We start from the raw sequence: 14,933 nt of genomic DNA on the forward strand, positions 1-14,933 counted from the left end.
AGACAAAAACGATAGAAAACAAAACCAAAAAATTCCATTGTTACAGTACCTGTGACTTTGTCACTAATGGAAAAACAGCACATTATTGCAGCTGTCTTGAAATAAATATTTACACACCACTACTTCAAAATTATGGTCATCATAGTTTTTCTAATAGGAAGTGTAATTACTACTGGTGACATACTCACAGGGACTGCTGATTCTACTGCTTTTTGTTTTTTGGGGTTTTTGTGGCCTACATTCATAAGTGAAAGAAATTCTGTTTCAGATGGAGATTAGTGAAAATAAAGATGTAAATTTTTTGCCGATCCAGCTTCACAGATCCGTTGAATCTTGAAATAAGTCAGGTTAAGAACCTTAGTGTTAGAGAATGGTCCTAAAGAGTAAAGTGTCTTTGATGTAATGCCTGCCTCCTAAGTGATTCTACGTTATTCTTAGTCTTGGCTAGCTAGGCTACTTGCAAGTTTTGTTATTAGTGAAATGGGAACGTGGACAAGGATGCACGTAGAAAAGCACAATTCATTCACAACCATTGGCATGTATACATTGCCGTGTAATGTCTTATATCTCATGTTACATGTAAAAAGTAACATATCATTATTGGTATGTCACTTCCAGTAACCCTGATCATAATTTCTTTGAATTTTGGGGCAAAATACCTAACGTTATATTCAAAGAATAGGCAGAAACTCAATATAATTACGTTTACAGCATTTTTACTTGCCAAATTTATATATTAAGAAGTAGTCAGCTGCGTGTCATGGCATGCTCCTATGGTCCCAGCTACTTGGGAAGCTGAGGCAGAAGAATTGGGTGAGCCCAGAGTATCATGCTGCAGTAGCTCTGATCACACCTGTGATCACGCCACTTCACTGCAGCCTGGCAACACAGTGAGATCCTGTCTCTAAAAAGAGAAGAAACAAAAAAGAGAGAAAAGAAGCAGTCATATTTCCACATTGAGCATATCTAATTTAACATTTCACCAGGGTTTCAAAGAATTTAAAATTAATATTTATAAATTTTTTTCCAAATATCTGTGGTATTTTAATGAAAATACTTATCAAAGACTATATTTTAATCATAATCCTGGAAGAGGTCTTAAAAGTTCACTGCATGTCTTTAGTGCTAGTTGCCTAAATACGCTCATTAAATATTTATGTGAAGGCTGGCGTGGTGGCTTATGCCTGTAATCCCAACACTTTGAGAGGCTGAGGTGGGAGGATTGCTTGCGCCCAGGAGGTTGAGACCAGTCTCAGCAACATAGGGAGACCCTGTCTCTACAACAAATAGTAAATTAGCCGGGTGTGGTGATGCTCACCTGTAGTCCCAGCTACTGGGGAGGCTGAGGTGGGAGGATTGCTTGAGCCCAGGAGTTTGAGGCTGCAGTGAGCTGTGATCACTGCCCTCCAGCCTGGGCAATGGAGTGAGACCCTGTCTCAAATTAAAAAAAAAAAAAATTGTAATAACCATGAATTCCAATAGTACACTGTTTTTTTCATTCTCTTCAGAAACCAAGAGAGGAACTGGAAGATGAAACCTAGTTAAGTTAGAATATGTAAATATATTTTAAATTTAGTAACCTATAAAACTTACATGTTTCTACTTTGAGGAAGGCTCAGGTCTAAGAATGAAATTTGCATTTGAAGTACTGTGTTCATTTTTCCAGGGAACCGGTAATTGTGCATTCTCAAAATGGGAACCAGATTCTTCCAAGAAAGGAATGACAGTTAAGAACCTTATTGATGCAGAGATTATTAAAGGTAAAATAAGTTAATGAAACTACTTTAGACAATTATTAGTGAGTTTTAATTTTTATGTCAGTGTACTTAGACTGACATATGGGTCATTTTACCCTACCACTCTTTGAAACAAGCCAGAATAGCTTGATGGTTGTTCACATACAGAACAGTTCTTGACATGTTACAGTTGTTACTCTTCATTTTGGGAGGTTTTACATTTTAGTAATCACCTAACAGAAATAGAGGCAGGAATAAAGGAAAATGGGACCTAGTAATTATGTAGTTCTGCCTTTCTGTGAATATGTTAGTTTTCTATTTAGATATATGAAATATTGAAATAAAATCCTGACACATCTTATTTTCTCTTTTGTAGGTGCAAAGAAGTTCCAGCTGATAGACAATCTACTTTTTGTTCTTGATACTGATGTATGTTTCTTGTTTCTCCTTCAATGTTTTTACTTGATATGTTTTACAACAAAAATGTCAGACTTACAAAGGCAAGGGTTTTAGCTAGGGTGGATAACTATCTTGTGTACTGTGCTTTTTTTCAGTATATGTACCAAAAAGTTGATCCTGAAATGTAAATTTTTTTTTTTTTGAGATAGAGTTTCGCTCTTGTTGCCCAGGCTGGAGTGCAATGGTGCGATCTTGGCTCACTGCAACCTCCACCTCCCGGGTTCAAGCGATTCTCCTGCCTCAGCCTCCCGAGTAGCTGGGATTACAGGCGCCCACCACCACGCCCGGCTAATTTTTTGTATTTTTAGTAGAGACGGGGTTTCACCATGTTGGCCAGGCTGGTCTCGAACTCCCGACCCCAGGTGATCCACCCACCTTGGCCTCCCAAAGTGCTGGGATTACAGGTGTGAGCCACTGCACCTGGCCTGAAATGTAAATTTTTAATCATTAAGAAGACATGTAGGCTAGGCATGGTGGCTAGCCTACTAAAAATACAAAAAATACAAAAATACAAAAAATTAGCTGGGCATGGTGGTGGGCGCCTGTAATCCCAGCTACTCGGGAATCTGAGGCAGGAGAATCGCTCGAACCTGGGAGGCAGAGGTTGCAGTGAGCCGAGATCGCACCATTGCACTCCAGCCTGGGCGACAAGAGCGAAACTCTGTCTCAAAAAAAAAAAAAAGACATGTAAATGAAATGTCTCTATTGCAGAACGTGCTGAGTTTATGGGATATTTACACTCTAACTCCTGTATGGAACTGGCCCTCTCTTCACGTAGAAGAGTTTCTTCTTACTACAGAAGCAGACTCTCCTTCATCAGTCACGTGGTATGTTATGACTATGGCTAGTAGTCATTTCCCTTCTGTTAGTACCAGGTATCTTGTCTGGTTTTGTTCAGGTCATTTATTATGTTTTACATTCTAAACAACACTGTGAAACAGTCTGACAGAGTAAAGACCATTTGCAAAATTCACTGGGAACAGTTAGGCAATATGAACCTCCAAGTCATTGTGTTAGAAACTGTCAGTCTGGGCATAAACGTGCAGAAATGGAATACAGTGTCTATTACATTTTATTTTTTATGGAAGAGTGTTACTTTAATTTAGTTTATATCTTGTAATTGGCAAAGCCTACTTTTTTAATTAATAGATAATATTGTATGTTTTTATTGTGTAAAAGCTTACTTGAATTATTTAAAGCTTTTCTCTTTTAGGCAAGGAATTACAAATCTCAAATTAATAGCTCTGACAGCTTCAGCTAATAAGAAGGTATTGGAAAATTTTATTTTGTGCTTGCCTATATTATGTGTTAGAAAAAGCATTAGTGAATACAAAAGTAGATGTTAAATAGTACAGCATATTAGCTCTTAGTTCACACAGAAACTTGACAATCAGAAATAAACCTGCAGAACTCTTTTTAAAGTAAAAAGCTATAAATCTTGACTCCATATTTTAAATGGAGCACTTCAGGAACCAAAAATGCCCATAGGAAAGTGTTTATTTTATTTTATTATTATTATTTTTTTGAGATGGGGTCTTGCCCTGTCCCCTGGGCTGTAGTGCTATGGCACAATCTCGGCTCACTGCAACCCCCCACCCCCTGGGTTCAAACGATTCTCCTGCCTCAGCCTCCCAAGTAGCTGGGATTACAGGTGGCTGCCACCACACCCAGCTAATTTTTGTACTTTTAGTAGAGACGGGGTTTCACCATTTTGGCCAGGCCGGTCTCTATCTCCTGACCTGGTGATTTGCCTGCCTCTCGGCCTCCCGTAGTGCTGGGATTACAGGTGTGAGCCACTGCGCACGGCCCAGGAAAGTGCTTATTAGAGTGACTCTTACGTAGTTCTGGCACTGAGGAATTACATTTCACCTTAAATACAAACTGTAGAATGGACTTCAGGTATATGTATGGATTTTCATTCAACAGAGTTGGAATATGGGGTAGAACATCATTTCATATGTAACATTTAAATCATGTAGTAACAAGCTGGGTGCGTTGGCTCACACCTGTAATCCCAGCGCTTTGGGAGGCCAAGGCAGGTGGATCACCTGAGGTCAGGAGTTTGAGACCAGTCTGGACAACATGGTGACACCCAGTCTCTACTAAAAATACAAAAATTAGCCGGGCGTGGTGGCGTGCACCTGTAATCCCAGTTACTCGAGAGGCTGAGACAGGAAAATAGCTGGAACCTGGGAGGCAGATGTTGCGGTAAGTTGAGAGTGCACCAGTGTACTCCAGCCTGGGCAACAAAAGCGAAACTCTATCTCAAAAAAAGTAAAATAAAATAAGTCATACGGTAACAGACTTACTTATAAATGCTTATTTTTTGCATTTAGCTTTGTACTGTGTGTTTTATTTATTTATTTATTTAGAGACAGTCTCACTCTTTCACCCAGACAGGAGTGTGTGTAGTGGTGCAATCTCGGCTCACCGCAACCTCTTCCTCCCAGGTTCAAGCAATTCTGCCTCAGCCTCCCAAGTAGCTGGGATTACAGATGTGCACCACTATGTTCCAGCTAATTATTTTGGTATTTTTAGTAGAGACGGAGTTTCACCATGTTGGCTAGGCTGGTCTCCAACTCCTGACCTCAAGTGATCCGCCCGCCTCGACCTCCCAAAGTGCTCCCATGTGTTTTTTGTTTTTTGTTTTTTATTTATTTTTATTTTTTGAGACAGTGTCGCTCTGTCGCCCAGGGGAGTACAGTGGCGCAATCTCGGCTCACTGCAACCTCCGTCTCCTGGGTTCCAGAGATTCTTCTGCCTCAGCCTCCCCAGTAGCTGTGATTATCCCAGTAGCTGTGATTACAGATGCACACCGCCACACAAGGCTAATTTTTTGTATTTTAGTAGACGGGGTTTCACTGTGTTGCCCAGGCTGGTCTCGAACTCCTGAGCTCAGGCAATCCGCCTGCCTCAGCCTCCCAAAGTGCTGGGATTATAGGCATGAGCCACCACACCCAGCCGCTCCCATGTGTTTTAATCTGCTCTTAATTGTGAAGTGCTGTTTTGTACTTGCACGTTTAAATTTATCTGCTAAATTAATTGCTCTGCTATTTTTCTTAGATGAAAAACCTCATGGTTTATTCATTACCTACAATGGAAATACTATATTCTTTGGAAGTATCTAGTGTTTCTTCTCTGGTCCAAACAGGAATTAGCACAGTAAGTTTATTTGCATTTTAAAGTATTCTTTTAACTACTTTTTTCTTTATTCAGTATCTAATCAGGGATCATTAAAAGCCTTAATAATTAAGCTAAGCATTAGTGGAACCTAGTGGAAACCTGGATAAATTTCAGGTTTATAACTATATTTATTAATAGAGATCCTCAAATATACTTACTTGATAGTCTAAGGTTAGTCATATTAAAAAAAAAGAAAAAGTCAAAACATCAGTCATCTGCTTATTCTTCTTTCTTGTGTCTCTACAGGAAGTATAGATGATAATGGGAGATGGAGACTATTGCTGTTACATATTTATGTAACTAATTTTCATATTTATGTAACTAATTTACATATTTTAAAATATTTTACCACATTTGTTTAATTTCTTTTTACACACACACTGTAGTTTTCCACACTTTGGAAATTACTTGTAGACATCATGCTGTCACGCCTAAATCTTCAGCAGGTATCTCCTAAAAATAAGGGCATTCTTCTACAATGCAATTATCATACTCAGAAAATGTAACATAAATACAGTACTATTTATTATAAACTCTTCTAGATTTAAATTTTACCAATTGGGCCAATTACTTTAAAGCTATTTTTTTTTCTTATTCATGATCTAATCAAGAATCACTCATCAAATTTAGTTCTCTATGTGTTTTTGTTGTTGTTGTTGTCGTCGAGACAGGGTCTTGCTCTGTTGCCCAAGTTGTAGTACAGTTGCTCAATCATAGCTCACTACAGCCTCCAACTCCTGGGCTCAAGTGGTCCTCCTGCTTCAGCCTCCTGAGTAGCTGGGACTACAGGAGTGCACCACCAGGCCTGGCTAATTTTTACATTTTTTGTAGAGAGGGGGTCTCACTATGTTTCCTGGGCTAGACTCAAGCTCCTGAGCTCAAGTGAGCTTCCTGGCTCACCTCCCCAAATTGTTAGGATTACATGTGTGAGCCATTGCATCTGGTCCATTTTTTGTCTTTTAAGACATTGACAGTTTTGAAGAGTCGCCACCCTGTGGTTTTGTAGACTGTTTCTCTATTTGGATTTGATTGTTTCATGATTAGATTCACGTTAAGCTTTTTTGGCACAAATACTGCACAGGTAATATTGTTTTCTAACCACATCACGTTAAGAGGCTCATGGTATCCATTTGTCCTGTTATGGGTGATTTTAAATGTGATCATTTGGTTAAGGCAGTTCTGTCAGATTTCCCCATTTGTAAAGTGTTTTTCCCTTAATAGAAAGTAACCTGTGTGATATTATTTTGAGTCTATGGGATTTATATCTCCTAGCCATTTTTTTCCCAGTGTTTTTTTTTTTTTTTCCTTAAATTTTTGTGGGTACATAGTAGGTATTTATGGGATACCCAGTTGTTTTAAAGTCCATTGATGGATAGTTCATGCCTGAACCAGTAGTTACTCTAGTAATACTATACTAGAGTTATAAAATTATAAAATGCATTGCTCTTATATTGGAATTTTAATCATGTTTTTTTGTTATTGTAGGATACCATATACCTTTTAGAAGGAGTTTGCAAAAATGATCCAAAGTAGGTCATGTTTTATCATGTTAAGTAATAGCTATGTTAAATTTTACGTATTAATATTAAAAGACAAGCGCATTTATAGTTAAAATTTTTTCTAGATTGTCTGAAGACTCAGTCTCTGTGTTAGTACTCAGATGTCTTACAGAAGCTTTACCAGAAAACAGGTAACTTCTCATTTTTTTTAAAGCTTTATCCTTTAGTGAATAACTTAAATTCCCTGACTAATAAGCATTTAACAAAATTTCTTTTCCAACTTAACAGATTGAGTCGGTTACTTCACAAACACAGATTTGCTGAAGCTGAGAGTTTTGCCATTCAGTTTGGACTAGATGTTGAGGTAATCATTCATGTATTCATTTGTTCACCAAACAAGCATTTCGTCATGGGCTAGAGGCTGAGGGGACAGACATGTAATATATAATTGGAATTTAGTGTGATTAAGGCTGTAATTAAGATATGACTGAAGTTGAGTAGAGATTCAGAGGAAAGAGTGACCCATAGTTGGGCAGAAAGATGTTACTGAGGAGGTCGTTTTCAGGTCAGGTCTTTTTTTTTTCTTTTTTATTGAGATGGAGTCTTGCTGTGTTGCCCAGGCTGGAGTGCAGTGGTACAATCTCAGCTCACTGCAACCTCCGCCTCCTGGGTTCAAGCGATTCTCCTGCCTCAGCCGCCTGAGTAGCTGGGATTACAGGCATGCATCACCATGCCCGGTTAATTTTTGTATTTTTAGTAAAGATGGGGTTTCACCATGTTGGCCAGGCTGGCCTTGAACTCCTAACCTCCTCATGATCTGCCTGTCTTGTTCTCCCAAAGTGCTGGGATTACAGGTGTGAGCCACTGCACCTGGCCTCAGGTCAGGTCTTGAAGGTGTTCCGGACAGACCAGGGAGGGGAAGGGATTCTGGGTACAAGGTCAGCATGGATAGAATGAGGGGTACTTGTGATGCTTCAGGAACTCCTGCTGATTAGGTGGGACTAGAATGTAGGTTATATGGGCAGCAGAGTAAAAGAAGATGATGATGATGCAGAAGCAGGGGCCTCTGTCACCCAGGCTGGAGTACAGTGGGGCGATCACAGCTTACCGCAGCCTTGACCTCCCAGACTCAAGTGATCCTCCTGCTTCAGCTTCCCAAGTGGCTGGGACTATAGGTGCATACCACCATGCCCAACTAATTTTTAAATTTTTTGTAGAGACAAGGTTTTCCATGTTGCCCAGGCTGGTCTTGAACTCCTGGGCTCAAGAGATCTGTCTACCTTGGCCTCCCAAAGTTTTGAGATTACAGTCCTAAGCCACCACTTCTGGCCAGGAGTGAGATTTGATTTTGCAGGTGATAGGAACCTGCTTACAGTTTTAAGCAGGAGAGTATCTTGATTAGGTTGTCATTTTAGAAAGACAAAGAACTTGGAGAAGGGTAAATACATTGGAACTAAGTACTTTTCTCTAGGAGACCTGAACCAGGGCAATGAAGTACAGATATAGGTGAGAGAGAAGGCTGATAAGAGAGGAATATAGGCCAGGTGCGGTGGCTCACTCCTTTAATTCCAGCACTTTGGGAGACTGAGACGGGCAGATAACCTGAGGTCAGGAGTTCAAGACCAGCCTGGGCAATATGGTGAAACCTAAAAATACTGTACTAACAATACAAAAATTAGCCAGGTGTGGTGGCACATGCCTGTAGTCCCACCTACTCAGGAGGCTGAAGCAGGAGAATCACTTGAACCCAGGAGGTGGAGGTTACAGTGAGCCAAGATCACACCACTGCATTCTATCCTGGGCAACACAGCAAGACTCTGTCTCAGGAAAAAAAAAAAGAGGAATATAGTGGGTGGAATCAGCAGGACTTAGTGATCAAATGGAAGGAAGGGCAGGGGACTTGAGGTTGACTTGCTTTACTCTGGCTAAGCATACACATTGGGTGACGATGGCATGACCTGAAATGAAGAATATGTGTGGAAGAGCAGTTTAGGGATAAAAGATGAAAAGTTCTGCTTTATGAAAATTGGATGTGGGCTGAGCACAGTCGTGCATGCTGGTAGTCCTAGCTGCTCGGGAGGCTGAGGGAGGAAGATTCCTTGAGCTCAGGTGTTTGAGGCTATACTGCAATAAGATTGGCCTGTTAATAGCCACTGCACCCCAGCCTGGGCATCACAGTGAGCCTCTCATCTCTAAATTTAAAAAATAAAAAATGGATTTGAGGGGTCTGGTGAAATAGAGATGTCTAGTGGGAAGTTGAGGAGTGGCCTACACTGCTTCTAAGGGTCGGAGACACCAGTGTAATGGCTCAGATGACTCCAGCAAATGCAGAGAGTGAAAAGACATCTGAGGATGTGATGTGGGGGCAATAGCATATGAGGGATGGAGGAGGAAGGGCTGTACACATATTTGGGAAGAAATAAGGGAGAAAAACTGTAAGAATGTATGATTATGGAAGCCAAGGAAGCAGTAAGTTTTAAATGTACTGGGGAGTGATCAGCAGTTTCAACTACTACAGAGAAGATCAAGTATAAAAGCTGAAAGACGTCTGGAGGATACAGCAATTAAGTCATTGATAATCCTTGAAAAGTCAGTTTTTGGGGAAGTAATAAGAGAGAAAGCCTTACTGTAGTTGGTTAAAGAATTAATATTTACTAAGTGGGTGCTTGCTACTCATGTGCTTGTTTTAAAAATATAACGGTTTTAAACATACAGAATACTTCCTTAAAAAAATACATATATATATATATATATATATATTTGTATTTTTTGTAGAGGCGGGGTTTCACCATGTTGGCCAGGCTGGTCTCGAACTCGTGACCGCAAGTGATCCACCTGCCTTAGCCTCCCAAGGTGCTGGATTACAGGCATGAGCCTGGCCAAAATTTTCGGCCTGGCCGAAAAATTTATATTTATTTTTATACATATTTTGTAAAGACAGGGTCTTGCTATGTTGCCCAGCCTGGTCTTAAACTCCTGACCTCAAGTGATCCTCCCTTCTCAGCCTCCCAAAGTGCTGGGATTACAGGCGTGAGCCACCATACCCAGCAAGAATAATTCTGTGTATTGTTTAGAAATGTATACAAGTTAAGAGACAAAGTAATTAATGGAATTAGTACTAAATACAAGAATAATGTATACTTCTGGTTGGGAGGAAGAGGATGATGTATTTGGAAAGACAACAGTGGGATCTGAAACTATTGGTAACATCTGCTTTATTTTTTAAGCTAAAGGTGATGAGTACATTATTATTATAGTATTTATAATTTACATTATTACTTTTTTGAACATCTGAAAGATTTTAGAAGTAATGTTTAAAAAGAGACAGTGGAGCAAAAAAATCAAACCAAAACAGAAAATCTGTGAAAGAAATGAGGGGAATATTCATGAATTAAACTACTCTTTGTTATCATTTATAGTTTTCAAAACCAGAGAGTCCCTGTCAAAGTTGGTATTGTGTCCATAGGAAACAGAACCTGAAATTTGAGTATTTGTAACTCTAACCTTTAAAGAACTTTTAGTAGACTTAGAAAATTGGTTGTCTTTAAAAACCAGTTTCATGAGCTGGGTGGGCTTGGTGGTGTGCGCCTGTAGTCCCAGCTACTTGAGATGCTGAGGCAAGAGAATTGCTTGAGCCCGGGAGTTACAGGCTGCAGTGAGCTATGATTACACCGCTGCATTTTAGCCTGAGTGACAGAGCGAGATCTTGTCTCTAAACAGACAAACAAAATCAACTCTGTAACTTTTGGACTGCATAATTTCAGACACGTTACTTAACCTTTCTTGGGTCTCAGTTTTCTTGTTTGTAAAATGGGGATATTAGTACTTACCCCATAGTGTCATGATGACATGTAAATGTTTACTTCTTAGGTTATGATAATTTAAAAAGACAATTCATATAAATATCTTTCTTCAGTTGATAAATAATCAACTGGCCGGGTGCAGTGGCTCACCTTTGTAATCCCACACTTTGGGAGGCCAAGGTGAGTGGATTACTTGAGGCCAGGAGTTTAAGACCAGCCTGGCCCACATAGCAAAACGCTGTCTGTACTAAAAATACAAATATTAGCTGGGCATGGCAGTGGATGCCTGTTGTCCCAGTTACTCGGGAGGCTGAGGCAGATGAATCGCTTGAATCAGAAGGCGGAGGTTGCAGTGAGCTGAGATTACACTTACTGCACTCCAGCCTGGGTGACAGAGCAAGACTCTGTCTCAAAAATAAAAAAGAAGGGCCGGGCGCGGTGGCTCATGCCTGTAATCCCAGCACCTTGGGAGGCCAAGGCGGGCAGATCACAAGGTCAGGAGATCGAGACCATCCTGGCTAACACGATGAAACTCCGTCTCTACTAAAAATACAAAAAATTATCCTGGTGTGGTGGCAGGCACCTGTAATCCTAGCTACTTGGGAGGTGGAGGCAGGAGAATCGCTTGAACCCGGGAGGCCGAGGTTGCAGTGAGCCGAGATCCCGCTACTGCACTCCAGCCTGGGCGTCAGAACGAGACTCTGTCTCATAAAAATAAATAAAAAGAAAAACAAGAATGATTGTATATACTTTCGATGTGCAATGTGGTGATTTTATACATTTACATTGTGCAATGATTAAATCAAGCTAATTAACATAACTATCACCTCACTTATCTTTTTTTGTGGTGAGAACATTTAAAACCTACTCTTTTAGCAATTTTTTTTTTTTTTGAGATAGACTGTTGCTTTGTCTCCTAAACTGGGGTGCAGTGGTGCGATTTTGGCTCACTACAACCTCCACCTCCCAGGTTCGTGTGATTCTCGTGCCTCAGCCTCCCGAGTAGCTAGGATTATAGACACACACCACCACGCCTGGCTAATTTTTTGTATTTTTAGTAGAGACGGGGTTTCGCCATGTTGCTCAAGCTGGTCTTGAACTTCTGAGCTCAGGTAATCCACCTGCCTCGGCCTCCCAAAATGCAAGGATTACAGGTGTGTGCCACCACGCCTGGCTCTTTTAGCAATTTTGAAATATACATTATAACTAACTACAGTCATCATAGACCTCTGAAACTCATTCCTCCTTCTAACTGAAGCTTTGCAGCCTTGAAACATCTCTGACACCTCTGTATCCCCCCGCCCCTTCCCCTGAGCTCTAGTTGTCACCATTCTACTCTCTACTTTTTTTTTTTTTTTTTGAGATGGAGTCTTGCTCTGTTGTGCAGTGGCACGATCTCTGCTCACTGCAAGTTCCGTCTCCCGGGTTCAAGGATTCTCCTGCCTCAGCCTCCCAGGTAGCTGGGATTACAGGCGCCCACTAACATGCACTGCTAAGTTTTGTATTTTTAGTAGAAACCATATTGGCCAGGCTGGTATCGAACTCCTGACCTCAAATAATCCTCCTGTCTCAGCCTCCCAAAGTGCTGGGATTATAGGCGTGAGCCACCGTGCCCGGCCGCTACTCTCTACTTTTATGAGTTTGACTATTTTAAGATTTCACATGTAAGTGAGATCATATAGTGTTTTTTTTTTTATTGTGTCTGACTTATCTCACTTACCATAATGTCCTTCAGGTTTATCTGTGTTGTTGTTGCAAATGACAAATTTTCCCTCTTTTTTTTTTTTTTTTTTTAAATAGGGTCTTACCATGTTGCCCAGGCTGGGCTCGAACTCCTGGGCTCAAATGGTTGTCCTGCCTCGGCCTCCTGAGCAGGCTGGCACTACACCTAGCTTCTAGACTGAACAATATTTTACTGTGCAAATATACCACATTTTATTTATTCACTTATCTGTTGATGGATATTTAGATTCCATATCTTAGCTCATATAAAGCTCTTAGTAAGTGTACTGCTTGACACGTTTAGTAAGGACTCAACAGAAATGGTTCCCATACCTGCTAATAATCTGGTTCACCTCTCAGATATCTGAATGTTACTTTCTTTAAATCTCATTCCTGGAGCGCATGAGGATTCACCTTTTTGAAGTAGTTTGTTTCACTCAGCTTACTCTGAGAATAAGCCATCCGCAGGTATTATTGTACTTCAAATTGCTTGATGTGGCGTGTTTATATTACAGCTTGTTTACAAGGTCAAGTCAAATCATATATTGGAGAAACTGGCATTGAGTTCTGTGGATGCCAGTGAACAGACCGAATGGCAACAACTTGTAGACGACGCTAAGGAAAATCTACATAAGATCCAGGTATGTTTTTCTTGTCACATACTACAGTATTTAGATTGATGTGTTGATCAACATTAGGTTGCCTTACTGTGTCTGGCATTTGTGAAACAGGATGATGAATTTGTGGTGAATTACTGCCTGAAAGTTCAGTGGATAACCTATGAAACCACTCAAGAGATGCTGAATTATGCCAAAACCAGGGTAGGTTCGTTTTTTTGTATTTTGTTTTTTTGGGGCAGGGGAGAATTTGCTTTAATCTCTCATAATCCTGCCTCAAATATATCTTTTCCTCCTATCCGCTATGTGTATTATTAATAAAAAAGTTTTTATAATAGCTTAATGGAGATAATTCACATCCTATACAATTCACCTATTTAAAGTATACAGTTCAGTGGTTTTTAATATATTCCTTGAGTTGTGCAAGCATCATTATTGTCAATTTTAGAACTTTTAAATCTCCCCAAAAGAACCTCTATCCCAGACCGGATGTAGTGGCTCACGCCTTAATCCCAGCAATTTGTGAGGCTGAGGTGGGTGGATCACCTGAGGTCAGGAGCTGGAGACCAGCCTGGCCAACATGGTGAAACTCCGTCTCTACTAAAAATATAAAAATTAGTTGGGCGTGGTGGCACGTGCCTGTAGTTCCAGCTATTAGGGAGGCTGAGGCACAAGAATCACTGGAATCCGGGAGGCGGAGGTTGCAGTGAGCTGAAATTGTGCCACTGCTCTTTAGCCTGGGTGACAGAGCAAGACTTTGTCTCAAAAAATAAAATTAAGGCTATGTGCGGTGGCTTACTCCTGTAATCCCAGCACTTTGGGAGGCCAAGGCGGGTGGATCACCTGAGGTCAGGAGTTGAAGACCAGCCTGGCCAATATGGTGAGACCTCATGTTGTCTCTACTAAAAATACAAAAATTAGCCGGGTGTGGTGGCACGCGCCTGTAGTCTCAACTGCTTGGGATGCTGAGGCAGGAGAATTGCTTGAACCTGGGAGGCGGAGGTTGCAGTGAGCTGAGATCACGCCACTGCACTTCAGCCTGGCGACAGAGCAAGACTCCGTCTCAAAAGAAAAAGAAAAAATATTAAATTAAAAGATAAAACTCTTAAATGTCTGGGTGAGGTGTCTCATGCCTGTAATCCCAGTACTTAGGGAGGCAGAGGTGAGTGGGTCACCTGAGGTCAGGAGTTCAACACCAGCCTGGCCAATATGGTGAAACCCCATCTCTACTAAAAATATAAAAATGAGCTGGGTGTGGTGGTGCACTCCTGTAGTTCCAGCTACTTGGCAGGCTGAGGCAGGAGAATTGCTTGAACCTGGTAAGCAGAGGTTAGGGTGAGCCAAAACTGCGCCACTGCAGCCTGGGCAACAGAGTGAGACTCTTATCAAAAAACAAAAGAAAACAAAACCTCTATGCCATTAATAGTCATTCCCCATTTCCCCCAGTCCCCCAGCTTCAGGAAACCACTAATTTACCTCCTGTCTCTCTAGATTTGCCTATTCTGAACGGTTCAAATAAATGGAATCATATATGTCTCCTTCATGTCTGGCTTCTTTCACTTAGCATAATATTTTCAGGGTTTGGGCTGGGCACGTTGTTTCACGCCTGTAATTCCAGCACTTTGGGAGGCCGAGGTGGGCAGATCACGAGGTCAGGAGATCGAGACCATCGTGACGAACATGGTGAAACCCCGTCTCTACTAAAATACAAAAAATACAAAAAATTATCCGGGCGTGGTGGCATGCACCTGTAGTCCCAGGAGGCTGAGGGAAGGTAATCACTTCAACTTGGGAGGTGGAGGTTGCTTTGAGCTGAGATCACGCTTCTAGCCTGGCAACGGAGCAAGACTCTGTCCCCCCCAAAAAAAAAAAAAAAAAAATCTTCAGGGTTCATCCATGCTGTAGCACATGTCA

At 41.0% G+C, this 14,933-nt stretch overlaps 1 protein-coding gene across 2 annotated transcripts in view; it reads left to right on the forward strand.

Annotated features, from left to right (window-relative positions):
• KNTC1 (kinetochore associated 1) overlaps positions 1 to 14,933 on the forward strand; it is a 97,760-nt gene that overhangs the window by 16,346 nt on the left and 66,481 nt on the right. The window contains exons 9-18 of one of the 2 annotated variants that reach the window (XM_009426487.5): positions 1,667 to 1,760; positions 2,113 to 2,165; positions 2,907 to 3,022; positions 3,409 to 3,463; positions 5,259 to 5,357; positions 6,864 to 6,907; positions 7,003 to 7,068; positions 7,166 to 7,241; positions 12,918 to 13,043; positions 13,134 to 13,223. In XM_009426487.5, the coding sequence (XP_009424762.2) occupies positions 1,667 to 1,760; positions 2,113 to 2,165; positions 2,907 to 3,022; positions 3,409 to 3,463; positions 5,259 to 5,357; positions 6,864 to 6,907; positions 7,003 to 7,068; positions 7,166 to 7,241; positions 12,918 to 13,043; positions 13,134 to 13,223 (819 nt within the window). The remainder of the gene's footprint in view (positions 1 to 1,666; positions 1,761 to 2,112; positions 2,166 to 2,906; positions 3,023 to 3,408; positions 3,464 to 5,258; positions 5,358 to 6,863; positions 6,908 to 7,002; positions 7,069 to 7,165; positions 7,242 to 12,917; positions 13,044 to 13,133; positions 13,224 to 14,933) is intronic. The other variant, XM_063785159.1, reaches the window with a different exon arrangement.

This window comes from Pan troglodytes, chromosome 10, assembly GCF_028858775.2.
Source record: "Pan troglodytes isolate AG18354 chromosome 10, NHGRI_mPanTro3-v2.0_pri, whole genome shotgun sequence".
NCBI classification, from domain to species: domain Eukaryota; kingdom Metazoa; phylum Chordata; class Mammalia; order Primates; family Hominidae; genus Pan; species Pan troglodytes.